General features: G+C 39.2%; 1 protein-coding gene across 1 annotated transcript in view; it reads right to left on the bottom strand.

Annotated features, from left to right (window-relative positions):
- The window catches only part of efna2b (ephrin-A2b), a 132,688-nt gene extending 117,315 nt beyond the window's left edge, over positions 1-15,373 (bottom strand). Inside the window, exon 1 of the mRNA XM_088907580.1 lies at positions 14,053-15,373. Within this exon, the coding sequence (XP_088763706.1) occupies positions 14,053-14,315 (263 nt within the window). The 5' untranslated portion in view covers positions 14,316-15,373. The remainder of the gene's footprint in view (positions 1-14,052) is intronic.
- Between the last annotated feature and the right edge of the window lie 382 nt (positions 15,374-15,755).

The following is a 15,755-nucleotide window of genomic DNA, read 5'->3' as shown; positions in this document are numbered from 1 at the left end:
TATGATACTAATGTCATGCCAAGAGACAACATACTGAGGCTCATGTGGTCTCAGTGCCAGGAATACAGTCCCAGTGCTGGGTGGGGCACTAGCTCTGCCTGGTGAAAGGATGATGACACACTGAACCACCTCCTTCACCAAAGCCAACACCACTGGGTTAACCAATGGCAAATAACTGTCTTATGGTTAAAGTAAACAGTAACATTAACAAAGAAGTAGAAAGCAGTCATGCGGTCAGCAGTGAAGGAAATATCAGGTCCAGATAATTCAGTAAAATTGCAATTTATTCGTCTGCATGCAGAAACAGAAGGGACAAATGATAGGTTGCTTAAAAGATCCCCATATTATTTTAATAATGCACTAATATGATACACTCTATTTTATATGAAATAATGATTAGAATGATACAGAGGAGTCTTTTCCTGCATTAGTGGGTGCAGACTGAACTGCACAGTCACAAAAGAAATCTATGCTTATGTTTAATTTTTTTTTATTTGCATTGTGAAATGATAGTCAAGGCAAGATTAAAAATAAGAGGCAACACGTCACACAATGTAGAAGGCAAAATATCTGAAGATCCCAGTGCTGTCTTCGGGACCAAGAAAAATTACTTTTTTTCCATTGAATTTGAGCTTTTACATTTTAGTTGAGTGCGAACTGATGGTTTAGCATAAAATCTCACATATGTTATAAACATACTAGGGCAGGCTGTTCAACATGAGGTTTAACAGCACAGGATGTTATGAGAAGACTAGTGTGTTTAAAAAGGGATAAAATGTAGCAATTAATTGAGCGTTCTTTCCAGTAAACATAGCAAAAGAATTCTGAAGTTCGTAAATCACATTCAAATGCGCAATTATTCCCAAGAAACCAAGGAGACAGCAAATTCATCCACATTCGAAAAGCTGAAACAGGCTGTACTTGGAGGAAAAGAATAATCAGTTTATTCAGATTCTCCACAGAAACAATGTCTCAGAGCCAGAAATTAAATTATACCATTATTGTAAAATAAAAAAATCGAAAAATCTTCCTCAAGTGAATAGTCCTAAAACTAATTAAAAAATTACTTATCTGATAGTTATAAATACTGTACTCTGTAGTACAACTGGATCAAGCTTGCACCATGCGTTTAACAAAAATATAAGGTACAGTATATACTCAAAAACATTCCAACAGATACAGAGGATACAGTCTTCCCAAAAGTTGCTCCTTTCTTATTTTGATTATAATTTTTGCATTAGATGATTTTAAAAAAAATACAGCAATTATTTTTATTGTTTAGAAAACCAAGATCTCTTCCCTAAGCTTCCTGAATGAGCTCCAGAATGTAATGTAATGCCGACAGGATTTACATTTTCATTCTCAAGATTTTTTTTTCATTTGGAAAGTACACCTTTCATTGTTGTACCCTTTCTGCAGCAGATCCCGAACGGGTGGTACATTTTGTTGGATATCCTGTAAACCTACGGTAAATCCCTGCTTAATGAGCCTTTATCCTGGCCCTCTCTAGCTGTGCTGCAGTACTCTGTGTTCTGTATTTCTGGCCCTGTTGTAGAAGGGAACAGAACAGTTTCAGCATGGTAAGGGAAGTTGAGGAAGCTACTGTATACTCAAAGCAACAGGAAATATAGCTGTTCCTTGAAAGAAAAAAACAGCTTTTGACCATTTTGTAAAAGATCAATGCTTAATAACTCTAAGAACGTGAAATGCGTTAGTACAGTGTAAGGGGAATAATAAAAAAGCACCACAGGTACAGAGTGAATAATTTTGCACTTCCTAAAATAAAATCTTCGTTCCTTAAAATATAGAACCGATTTCATATATTTCCTACAAATCTGAAACAAACTACAACAAAAGTATATATAGCATGTATTAGTTCCCCAAAAGGAGCTGTGATAAGGAGCAGCTGTTATTGCATTTCTTAATAGATCCCTAGGATGCTACATCTTAACTGCTACTGAAAGACGTTTATTTGAATGTGGCATTGCCAGGTACAGTATATAGGTGTGCATCTATATAAACATATCTTTGATAACGGTTGTTCTTTATTGTGTGTAGGAGTCAACGTAGCATGCAAAAATAAGATAATTTTTATGACTTAAAATAGAGTGTAAGCAGTGTCGTGTATATTCTGCTATTGTGTTTGCTTTTCCCCCAAATTAGTGGTTTACTCACTGTATCTCCCTATCTAAAACAGATAATATAGAATTTCAGCAGAGGCTGGAAAACAACGAGATTTTCCCCCTGATAACGTATGATTTGCGAAATGCCATTCATTGAATTCGAGCCGCTCTCTGCCTTCAGCAGCGCTAGCTAAAGAAATAAACTGGCAAGGGAATTTTGTATTTTTGCAAAGCTTAAACATTTTGACAAGCCCTTCATTTGTCAAATCTAATTATGATTCAGTTAAAAAGAGAGTGGGCAAACCAAAAATAAACGCTGACAATTAAGCAGCAGTCATTCAGTGTCATTAAAGTGCTAAGAACTTTGGCCCGTGTAGCAATATTTTGAGTTGGAGTAGACCACAGATGTCCCATGACCCTGACCACTTTTAAATTTGTTAACACAGCCGTGAGTGTACCTTACCTGTTTATTTATCGGCCCATGGACTGAACCTGAAGGATGTCTTCTCCAATCTATTAATCAGACACCCACTAAGCATGATCTCACTCCCTCTTGATTAGCTACCTTACACCAGTCTCATGTTTCCACACGTCACCTCCTGAACAAAACGTCTCTGGGTGAAGTTTGTCCTTCACAAGCTGTTTCCTTGATTACAGAATACCACATGTGCCTTCAAACTCTTTTAATTTTTATTGAAATGGCCTCGACTTGAGCTGTACTTTCCTGCTTCCTCTTAAAAGTGTAACTAACATTTCATATGAACCTCAGAAATTTTATAAACAAATGAGGCCACTCAGCCCAACGGTAAATTAAAAAAAAAACACATAATCTATGAAATTGCGAGGGGGGAGGAGGTTATGATTAATACAGTTTTGTAAAAGGGGAAAAAGGCAGCTGTGACTTAGAAAGAAATCAAAATATTTACACTGAGTATTCCACAAAAGGGGAATTAAATACTTTCACTGTTGGAGGAAAAGGAAAATAAAAAGAAATCTCCCTCTGAATAGAGGCAGTGAGGTGATGACATGCATCACAGTTCAAAAACACTGCACTATTGTAACCTAATTAATATTTTAAATTCTGATAAAACCCACGCCAGGAGTGCGCAGGAAACCAAAACAAAGAGCAATTTTGATGAGCACATCAACGAAAGAAATTTATTGCTTAGCATCGATTAAGGATACATTGCCATTACTTATTACCAGCAATCATTCAAACACCTCAACGCATTAAATTTAGCTCTACCAGTTTACAAGCATCAAGTTGTACCATGATGGTTAGCCAGTTTCCGAGCTTTTCGTGTCTCCTGTTCTATAGTACTGCAGTGGTTGGTACTGTAGGCGCCCACTCAGCGATTAGAGCGCCTTCAACTTTTCCTCCACAACGCCACGCTAAAAGCATTTGTGGCAATAAAAATTAAAAGCTCCCGTTTTATTTCTCCCGTTTTACATCCGAGCCGGAGCAGATGACGACTGGTCGGTGGCTAACGCTCATGTTCAGGAACCGGCCAGCTGAGGTGGCTGGCGGCTTCTGGCTCCGACTCTGGGAAGGGAGAAGGGAGAAGACCCAAGGAGTATCCCAGACAGCCTCAGACGGAGAAGCCCAGGCATCGGGAGACAGCGCAAAACCCTCAGACAATGCTAAATGTCTTTCTTCTTTTTGAGCTATGAGGAAGAGGAGAACCACGTTCTTGACCAAACCAGGTTAACAGCGTCAAAAAAAACATGTTTCGGATCTCAAGCTGCCCTGCTGAGCTCAGTGAAGCATTTCACAGGTTTTTTCTTCTGTGCCTCTCCTTAGCTTCTCGTTTTAGAAGCGGGGAGAGTCGGGACAGCAGGCAACACTGTTTTGGGGCACCTCTCCTCCCTGATTTGGGGTCACTTGTGTCTCCTCATAGGGATTTTGGATTTTTGGCTGTGGCTCTGCTCGAGGACAACTACACAGGGGCTGGGGGGGGGGGTGAGGGAAGACAAAAGTGGGCCGAGCATTAAAACCTCCGCAGAGCACGCTTCTAATTCTAACGAAGCTCTCCGAAGAGAAAAACACGCCCGACGTTCTCCCGAAATGAGCTTTACCTTGTATGAGCTCGGCCGAGAAAATCCTACATTAGCTCCTTCATCAATATTTGAAGTGCCTAACTGTCAATCTGGCGGCTATGCGCAATGCGGAGAGTCGTCGCTGAGGAAGATGCTGTGCCTGCGTCACTCCGACGTAGGTATCTATGGAGAGGTAAGAACAATGGCTGGGGCTTCGGAGGAGGCTGGGGACAGAGGGGCTTCAGAAACAGAACTTTCTTGATTGGACAGAGATCTTTAACACTCACGCTGCCGAACTTAAATTCCAGAACGGACCCTCCGTGCGTGATGTTTTCGAAAATGTCAATCTTTGAGGAAAAAACAATATACAAGAATCGTCACATAATCAATTATTTAGTCGTATATGACCTCTGTGCTTGGTTATGTCCTTCTTGTTATTATTAATTTACAATATTATATTAAAACCACGCTATGTTCCTAGAATTACTCCTTATCTGCCCCAGAATTTGCTCATCCCGAATCGGCAGAATATTTGAAAATCTCCATTATCCATTATCGTTTTTTTTCCCGGAAAATAATAAAAGTCCAGATTTAAACATGGCAAATAAAAATAAATACAGTGTGTACTTTATAAATTCTCACACAATAAGTAAAACAATTTGGACAGTTTTAGAAAAACTTTCTAAAATATATAATTTAATTTATTTTATGGTAACTCTTAAAACAGTTGCTTTTTTCAAAATCGCAGTTGATATTTCGTCTTGACTTTTCTCATTATTTTCTATGCAAAAAACATTGCTACCTTTCCTATTTTATATTAAAATTATAACTATACTATAACTAAATTATGAAATTATAACGGATACTATATTCACTATACTATGGATAACGGATATTATGTTCACAAATGTAGAATCTATAATGTAGAATACTCAACATTTTAAAGGAAGTCTTTACCTTGGATTTGCAAAACCACTTTTCTTCTTTAAGGCGGGATAGAAATTCTAACTGAACCAGCAGAACACAACACAAGAAAAGAAATTCTGAGCAACGATTTTAAAACATACTAAAAAGGTCCAAGTTATAATGCTGCAGAAACGTATACATGCACGTTTTTTTGTGGAAATCAGGAATGATCTACTATTTAATCGCCTTCTTCATTTCAATATTGTGGTTTTAGGCAGAAAGCTGGGGTTTTGGAATGGATCGCAAAACAAAACCTTGAATTTGTGCTAACATAAGAAAAACTTCCCTATGTGTCCTGTTCATTTCACATTGGCAATGGGATTGCAAATTCTTCCTCAGTGTTTACAAAATTCAGAAGTCAAAAATAGCAGAACTCCGATTTATTAAGGCTGACATTAGCATACCCTTGATTAACATTGGGGATGAAATGTGGTGTCCTGTCATGGAAAATTGGCTCATGGCACAAACACACTCCAGGTCATTTTATTTAATGAAGCTTTGAACCTAGATTTCTGATTAGCACATTATTCTTTCAAACCAGCTGCTTTTGTAGATACCAAACCCTGACTTTCATCTTTAATTAGACGTTAGAACCCTTTCAGTTCTACAGTATTTAAGATGATATTAACAGGAAATTCAGAGTTTAAGAGATTTTCCCCGATTTTTTAGCTGAAGGATGGAAACTGTGAGGCATAGAGGAAAACGCAATTGCTGAAGCAAGAGTGCTTTATTGCCAGTGAGAAAGATCCATGGTTTAAATTAACTTGCCCCTCATCTGATTATATAAAAATATAAATCTGCCATTCTGTTTTCCTTTTCCAAGCCATACCCTGTAATTAATAATCTTTCAGTTCATAAAGATACACTTTAAATCTTTGAATATCCATTCCTAAGTGTTTACAAGGCATTTTTTCTCTACAATAGAAACAAACATTGCCTTCAATTTTATTAAATTAAGTTTTAATCTTCACAATGCATCCATACTTAAAAGAAGCAATATATTAGACCATTTTAAAGCTAGCGTTTGAGGGCAAAAACTCATCCTTAATTGCTTTTTCTTGAATTAAAAAAAAAATCTTGCTTGAAACCAAAGGAAATGCTGTGCTCTCTGAAATTACCATTCAAAGCAGATTATTCTTTCTCTTGCAAATGAAATATCTATAAAATTTTAAATTCTGCTTTGCATCAGGGCTGAAACATATGATTGCTTTAAAAAAATGGCTCAGCGTCAACACTTCTTGATCTCCAGCCACCCAATTGAACCCTGGGTCTGTAAAACAAAGCAACTGTTTCTGTGCATTTGCAGACCAGAACTTTGATTTAATAATAGCTAACACAGTTTCATATGCAGACACACGGGAATTCAAGAAAGAAAAGATGTGACTGCAAGCACATGCGAGCTGGCCAGCATTAAAAAAAAAGACAGAAACCTAAAAACAAACTTCTCCTAAGGTTCGAAGTCACTACGCTGCAATCTAGCAGGAAAAAAAACACAATAATTAATAATTTGTGCTCTCCCTAGCAAGACCGATTTTCTATGTGGGACTAGAAAAATTAAACTGGAAGTCACTGGTCTCATGATACCACAAATTAATTACAGACTTGCATATGGAGAAGACTGATTTGTACACACACAGGGCAAGTGACCCTCAAAGTGCTGCCCACTCGGATTTGAAAAATTAATTAACGACATGCATCTGGCTAGATTAGCATGGTAGTGATTTACAACAGTTTGTTGCTCCTGTGCCCAGAGGCCAGTACTGTTAAAAAAAGCACTCTATTAGAAGTAGCATTATAGAAATGTAATACACAGTCTTTTGTGAACATACCTTAATCCACTTCTTCCCAAAACTGGGTTTGCAACTCTAACGAGGTGAAAAGGAGATTTTAAGTGATGCATTGATGAATTTCAAAATAATCATAAGTGTTTCATGCAAAGTACTTGTAGACATCTCTGCTCATTACAAATTCTGCAATAAAAGTCAAACTTTACTTTTCTCAAACTGCTAGGATTATAAATGTTAAAATGACACCTTTTGATTAAAGACCCAAATATGAAAACGCATTGAACTAGTAGGTTTAAGAAAGAGTTTTAGATTATTATACTGTCATACCACAAACACTAAAGTCAGCACTCAATTCTTCTTAGAAGGAATAAAATCAAGTCTTTTTTTGAGCTGAGAGAGGGAAATGTTTTTCTAGACTTAACCTCAAGGCATTTCAATAATTATCCAAAGCACAGCTGTAATCTGAAAGAACTGAAACCAAAGATGAGGAAATAAAGCCTTTCAATCAAGACGAAAAAGACATGCTTGACTTAATGGAAAAAGTTACAGTTTGACTAAAGCCTCGCTGTGTTTGCACAACAGCTCTGAGCATCAGATACTCTGCAGATATCTTACATGCACATCTAAAAGTAGGTTCATAATGACTAGTTACATTTTTGAAGATTTTGCACAGTATTGGTTTAACGCCGAATGTTCACACTTTGGTTTATAAGATGTTTCAATAGCAGAAAAATGGCAGGATTATAACAGTGTGCAAACGTATTATCTTCAAAAATGTGAAAGGTATGTGGAAACGCTTGGACAAAAGCCATTATTTACTCGGTGATCCAGATCCTGCATTTTTAGATTATCTCCCTTCCCAGAGTGCACCATTTTAATCCATTGTACAAGTTTAGATTAATAAAATGAAATAATTACATTAAACCTGCCAGTGTGTTTGAATATAAAAACTTTCCATATTTCCATAAAACGTAATATTTTGCTTTCTACACCATTACACACTCCGCCCGTGACTCTGTGCACACAAGATACAGAAAATGGCTGCATACCGTACAATTTCTAGAATAGGCCGAACAGGCCTGTGGTCAAGCTCAAAATCGTACGAAAGGGATTTTGTGGTCAACTGTAGAAAGAAATATCAAGGGTACTTTTCCAATTTGACACCTCAAAAAAATAGCACTGCTTGGATTATATCCATTCCCTCCATGTTGCTCTTCCAAACCCAAAACAGTCATGCTTTGGAAGAAACAGAAAATGGCGGACTAGTTCGAATACGATTCTAGCGGAAAAGGCAAAGGTGGAGGCTTGATAACATTACCATCTAGTGGTCAGAAAAAGAATCAAACTGTAAGACCGCCATTTTGGACCAGGCTTCAACTCCAAGGTCAAATTCTGCAGGACCAAAACGTGTTATTTAAAGGGACAGCAATCGACTTGCCTTTTGAAGCCAGACGCTTTATTGCAAAAAATACCATTCTGAACTCCGAGAAATACCGACCAGAGCCCTTTGGTATTTCGATGTTCCCAGTTTTATCACCCCAGCCATTTCTGCAAAAGAGAACCCGCTGTATCTGGTGCTATGCAACTCAATGAAAGGAGTGACAACTGTAAAAAGAATTGAAACAAGTAAATCTTATCAATGTAGATAAGACATTCAGAAAGCATCACACAGGCATCAGAAGAATCAGGAATCACTACAGCGGTATTTATATACAGAGAGAGACTGTTCAGGGGGCACGAGGTACCAATGATCATGGGGCAGAAAGCTTGAGGTTTTTATGGTTTGCTGGTTTCCAAATGAATTACACATCAACTGCAAAGCCACTGGCCAATACTACAAATAAAGTCTGGCTGAGTGTTTGCAGCAGAGGGTCCGAAAAATAAATCACAGCAAGAAAAGGGAACGATGCTGTCAAATAGGGGTTTTCACACATTCAATATGAATGCAAAAGCACAGGAGGGCAGCTGTAGAAATTCAAGTTCTTATGCTGTAGAAGGCAATTTCAGATTTCTGTACGCGTAAATTAGAACTTGACTATTACTGGTGTTGTGCTTCACTGGGATTAAAATGAAACCTGTTTTAATGGACCGAGAGTTTATCATTATTTGAAACTTTGAATACATGTAACGATTGGATGTGAAATGCATGTTGGTTTTTTTCCCCGTTAATGGCTTCCCAGCATAATGCTGTCTTATGTTTTGCTGCAAGTCAAGCGTGAACAGAAACATTTTTCACTGTAAAACGGTTAGAATATAACTATCAAGATAATCCCAAGAAAATACCTTTTGGGGTTGTGTTGAATCCTCAATTTTCCATCTGTCAAAGCCAATCCAAACATCCAATGTAACCATGTTCTTCATATTTCTGACACCACAATGGTGTTAACATTTGCTACAAATGTTGAAATAAACATCGGCCGCGCATTCTTTTTTTGCAACCCGAGCTTTTCAAAATAAAACCAGTTGGTCATACTTGCTTAACATAAAATATCAATTTCAAAAAAACTTTGAATTTACGGAACACTGAAACTACAGCATTTTCCATCTGAAAGACATTGGGAGCTTTTCCAGTGGCAGCAACACAAAAAGATTGCAACAGTGTGAACACAAACAAACAGCACTGCCAAAGATCTGCCTTCAATTACCGCAGACAGGTTTTCAATGACCTCTCCAGCCATTCTTCTGATCTGAGCCCTATCAAGTCTAGAACATTTCTTAGCAGAAATCTTGCACTACAAATCCTAGCAGGACTGCTTTCCTAAACAAAATGAGAGCGTGGGACAATAGCTTTGCATCATAGAGTGAATTTCGATCTCCAAATACTCAACCTGTGACAATGACTCCGCCTGAAACAAATTATCCTAAAATATGGTCACATACTGTAGGTTGATTCCAATGGATCCAGTGGTGTTATTTTACCATCACAGAACAAAAGCTCCTGCACGAGAAACAGACCGATGCATTTCATCGCGAAAGACCGACAAAAATTAATTCCAAATTTTACTACCTACATGTAAATGTCTAAAAGTTTTACTAATTACATTATTTGGGTATTCATGGTATACGGGATAGTAAATTGCTTCGCTTCAATTACTATCCGAAAGCAACATCTAGAAGCCAAAACAAAAACGAGTCCTCATCAGATTCGGAAAAGCAGACATTTTTAATCTGAAGCAAAAGCGTTGCGGACAAACACTCCATTTACACAGTTTGCCTTGTGAAATTAAATAAGCAAATTTCATGCATAATAGATATGAAATATTCATCATGGCCATACTCATCCTATTAACCTCTTAATTAACCTTGCAAATGGACAGGGCAGGGGACCAAGGTAAAGCGTGATTCTTATTTGAGCGCAAATACTATTGCCCAGAATTCCTCATTTGCATGGAAAACTGAAATGCAAGCACATACAGCCGAAGCCAGGCCTTTTTCCTTGGGTTATTTTAAAAGCAGGTGCATCAAGCACAAACACTTAAAAAACGTGCCGTATAAAAAAAACCTAAGAATTCTTCATTGCGTTGGTATTACGTCGTCTAAGCGATGTCCCTTCAATCACACGACATTCATTTACTCGTTTCAGTTCCCTGACAAGCAAAATGCAAGCGCCAACAAAACAGCTAAATAAAATGATTTGTCCTTTGCATAGGTACCTACAGTAAAAATCAAATCAACAGCTGGGTTTCAGACAAATCTTACGCTTTTCTTGATAATACAAGACTTTCCCGATCCCTGGGCAACACTTTGCAGGGGATAGATTGAGGACTGCAAGCCTAGTGCTCAGAGGCTGTGGCACTTTTGCTGTCCAACTGTGTTGCACCTGCTGATCAGAGGGGCACGAGAAAAAACTGGACAATTAAAAACACTGAATTTCTGTCCTTACAGATGTAACCAGAAGGAGGCCTCCTTTTCCAAAAGGAGAAAAAGAACTTGCTGCCTTGGAGCCTTTGGCTCTTCTTTCCATTCAGCTCTCTGTAAGCTGCCCATGATACTTTTCTTCTCTGCTGCTAGTTTCTCATTCCTATGCTGTGCATTACAGCTCCTTCATTGAGCTACAACTGTGGGCTGCATTCACTCCTAAAGCTCTTCACTCTTAATTGTCAATAGAGAACTTTTTTTTTTCAAAAAAAGAGAAATATCTTTAAAGCACAATACAAAGAGGCAAAGAATCCACAAGCATTTGTAAATGAAATCCAAAGAATTATTTGTGTGGTTTGAAAGCTTCACTTGGGGATTTTGTTTTTGGTTATTTAGAACAACAACAAAAATGTTGCTAATGAAAGAAGACTGATAATAGCAATTCGCTGTCTGTTTCAAAACCTCGTGGATAACAGAGCATCAGAAAATATTTTAACTATTAGACAGTCAAAATGTATCGTGCGCTCCAGTGAAATAACTATGGTGTTGCTAAGGTCTTTAGGACAGTGCAGATGTGCAAAAAAGGTAGGCAGGACAAGTTAGAACATTTAATCGAAAGCTGTTTCTCTACATTATCTAGGTACTGTGATACAATGTCGGGACGGCTTGTGCCTAAAATTGTGTTTTTATCATCTTAACTAGTGATGTGAACCTTATACAGTAAGCACTTTGTGTTTCTCCTTCAAACACAGGCAGCACAAGCCCTTCAGATGGGATTCTCTCTCCCATACCATCTACAGAAAAGTAGCAACAGAAATGAATTCACTGTGAATCATTCGAGTTCTGTGTCAGTGTATTTTCTTTATGTATGGGCTTGGAAATTTGGCACGTTAATTTCTCACCAGCCCCACTAAGTTTGGCAGATGTCTGGTCAAAATGCACGATACCAGTTCGTATTTAAAAATCAGCTCTTACTGTGTTTGCAGTTCTGCAAGATCCTAACCTTAGTACCTAGAGAAAACCCTAATATTTATGACTTAACAGTGCAAGTCTATTTTTCTCCCTTTTCATACTTTGAAATGAGCCTTTTAAGCAAACATCTCTTCTGTCATTTTTTATTATTTAACTGAAAACAACTTGAACTTCTAGACACATTTTTGGCACACTCGTTTAAACACAAAACATTTTTTCCAGGATAATATGACTCTTGTCCACAAAAGCCTATGTTAAATGAAAGTCAGTTACAGACTGCAAAATCTGTAAACTACTGTACGTTCAGCAGGTAATGGCACAATGTAACAAGCAATATAGTGAGGTGAAAGGAAACAGAATTAATTTAGAACGAAAAATGCATGGCCAAGCTACTGGAGAGCTATTAAAACTTTCTTTTTAAAAATCAGAAAGGGTTTTTGTGGAATGCTGTAAATATCTGTAGGGATTACGATCAAAAGACACAGAACGTTTTTTTTTTTTCAACAAAACGGGGTGAAACTATTTCAATAAATGATGTCACCATGGAACAATTATGAGTAATTGTTATGATCACTCCTGGCTAAATGAACTCAGCAACTCAAAACTAAATACCGGCGTGGGAAAATACGTACAGTCCGGGCTCCAAAACGTGAGTATCTTAACTGGGTAGCATGAGCCTAAACACAAATTATTCAAGAATCTGCAGAAAACTAAAATGCCAGACATACAGTATAACCTCTCTGCGCATATCCAGTATTTTACGCAAATGTAGCTTGATAAAGCTCTGCCAGTCATAAATAGCTGGTAAACAGTTTTGTCATGGAAAATCATATCTCGTAGCCTGTAATATCTGGGATATCATATCTGGTAACCTGTAAAACAAAAAAAAAGTACTATTTTGGGTCGGTTGTTGGTTTGTATAAATTCAGAAAAAAAGTCCTACATAGTTAATACAGTTTGAGTTCAGTAGATTACTTAAAAACTAATTTTAAATCATTAACTGTATTTTTGCCTAGAAAAGTATATTCTGAAAGGATTGCCACTTTTAAAAAAAAAAGTATTATCTTGGTTGTTTCTGAAAAAGAAAATGTCGTACCATTATACAGCACAGCGTTTCTCTATTCAGTTAACAAATTTTGGTATCGGAGCGTTTGACATATGAACTTCGGAAATACCAATAATATACGTGAAACCAAGAAAACTCACAAACTGAGGTATTTCAAGTCAACTTCTGCTTTGCTTTGGCCATTCCATAATGTACAATGCGAATGAGATATGCTCCGCTTGTTTAAGTTTTTCTTACAATGAAACTACTGTGCTTACGCCTGAGAAGGGGTCACACTATTCGTAGGCAATCGCACGTCTTATGTGTCACCTCTTCTGTAAAAAAATGTAGCCGCTGTACACTTGACATTGCCGGCGTTACACCGCATAGCAGCAGGACTCGCCACCCCCCACCCCCCTCAAAAAACTGATGTACATCTGTGCGGCACCCAAGAGAGAAGACAGGGTTATGATCTAGCCTGGTAGTCTCAATTCTTTGACTGTGAGAAGACGGCCGTTGTACGAGAACTTCTGCAAGCGTTTGCTGTGGAAACACCTGTATTGCAGAAAGGGCAAGCAAAGACGACGTTCTCAAGGTTTGAAAGACCTGAGCTGGCTGTCATAAGCTGGCAATGAGTAACTCACAAGTCCTGTCTCCGGTACATTGAAATAAATAAAACCGCAATTACGCCTCGGGGGCTTGAACGCTTTGACTGTCGGCGGGGAGCTGTGACTACAGGACGAAATAAGTTGCTATGCAATTGGTAACAAATGGTCGCACACCGAAGACATTCCTTCCCACACCGCGCAGGTCGAGGACTAATCGCCCCTAGATGATATGAGATGCGAGGGAGGTGCTGATCCAGACCTCGGGGTCGTTTGATTACGCGAAACTTCCAGGCGACACAGTTCACAGAGGCTAAATTAATTACGCCGCTGCCCCTGCAGCAACGTTTGACGGTACCTGGAAAAGATTAGCAAACAAATACACAAGTTTCCACACAGCTGCGGGAAAAAAATGATTAATAAGGTGAAAAAGTTTTTAGAACAAAATGGCATGGAATCGCAGGCACAGGTGCATATATGCAGGTATCAAGGTTGTGGATGTAAAGAATAGTTCAGCAGTTCACCCCCAAATTTTCCACTAATAAGAAAGGAATGTGTGCGTGTGGGGGGGGGGTGTTGCATGTACAGTACTGTAGATTTGCCTACCTTCATCTAAGCAGTGTTATGGTTGTCTGGGTAATTGGTTTTCTTTACCTTACCTGGGATTTGTGCTGTTCCAGTAGACTGCGTATCTGTCTGAAATCACCTTGCTGTCGTCCGCCCAAACACAGACCCAAGATATTAGGGTTAAAACCAAGAGTGACAACTCCATTTGGAACGTTATATACAGTTCTCGTCGACGGCTAAGGGGGAGAGATGTGCGCTGAATCTTTCCTTTCTTTTCTTTTAAATAATCTATCACCAGCTTGATGAATCGCGCGAAGAAGTTTCCTTTACCAAATGTGTGTAAAACAGAGCACATCGAAAAGGTAGGAAATTCCTGACCACACTCACTGGCGTGCGAAATTTAGAGGGTGGCATCGGACCCAAATAGCTCAAATTCGGGGGGAAATGGTTCCAAAAACTGCCTTTGTCATTCATTCATTGCTCGGTTTTCCTCAGCGAAAATATATATATATTAGGTGTGAGGAAGCGTAGCCTACACGTCTTTAAAATACGCTGCTCCAGTATGCTTGATGGATATCTCAAGCAAACATCGATTCCCTGTTCATTCAAATGGCTTCTCGTCGAGTCTTTTTTTCAGAACAGAAGTACGCAGTAAACACATGTTAAAACATGCGACCTTAAATTCCATGCTTCCCAGTACAAATCCGTCAAAAGCACTGATGAAAAGCGTTTGTCATGTCCTCGAAGTCATTAAACTAAAAAAAAACGTTACGATTTGCCCTTCAAATCCATCCCATTGTCACATAACTTGCTAAAACTTTCGTCGTCTTGGATTACATACGCGAGCATCCGTTCGTGCCTCAGCCGGGGACAGCAGTTTGTTGGAAAGAAAGCAGTAAATCCCCTGCCTTTCTTCCCTTAAAGGCTGTGCTTTTTTCATTCAAAAGCGATACATTTACATGCGAGTGTCTTTGCCTTTTTAAAAACGCGCCCGTGCTAGCGGCTGTCCTTAAAACGCGTTCCCCTTCCCGTAATTCTTAACTGCAACCCAAGGCAGCGCCGTGTTCATACCCGCAGCCCGACATCCAAGCCGTGTAGCGAATCCCTTAGTTCACCATCCAGAAGTCCTCGGGTTTGTTTGTTGTTTTTTTTTTCTGGTTCAGGGATGTCAGCGCAATCCCAGCGGAAAAACCCTCAAAAGTTGTGCGTTTGTGTGGGTAACGCGGCGACCTCCTGACGCCGGTCCTAAAGCCCAGAGAGGCGACGAGATGCCGCATCAGTTGCAAAGTTGCTGCGCAGGAAAGGCAAGTTGCGCTCCATGCCTGGTGCCGCGGTTCCCCCCTTCCCTGTGTGCGGTGAACAGCCCAGTGGAGCTGACATGATTTTTCACTCAGTCACCGTGGCTCTCTCTCTCTCTCTTGCTCTCTCTCTTTCCGCCTGCCTCACTCCCCCCGGCTGCGCAGACTTCATTCAGCGCGCACCTCGACAGGGCGGGGCTGCCCGGCTTCTCGCGTCGGGTTTCCCCGCTTCTCCCCGTCACAGTTTTTCAGGACTGGGGCTGTGTGGATGATAGGACGCGAAACCGTCACCTTGATCAGCGTTTACCCCCCCCCCCCCCCCACCAAAAAAAAGATTCCTCTTTTCTTTATTGCAACTCAAATTCCAACCGCACCCCCGTCGTCAAAGCTTTTGTTAGATTTTGCGCATATCTCGAGGAATCGATATTATTATTATTTATTATATTAATACTTTAGCCGTCTCAGGCGTTTCTCCAAAGCAGCTAACATTTGCAAAC

The sequence above is a fragment of the Atractosteus spatula genome, chromosome 28 (genome assembly GCF_055471065.1).
Source record: "Atractosteus spatula isolate fAtrSpa1 chromosome 28, fAtrSpa1.hap1, whole genome shotgun sequence".
NCBI lineage: Eukaryota > Metazoa > Chordata > Actinopteri > Semionotiformes > Lepisosteidae > Atractosteus > Atractosteus spatula.
Note: the sequence above shows the minus strand (reverse complement) of the source record. Positions and strands in the feature narration are given on the sequence as shown.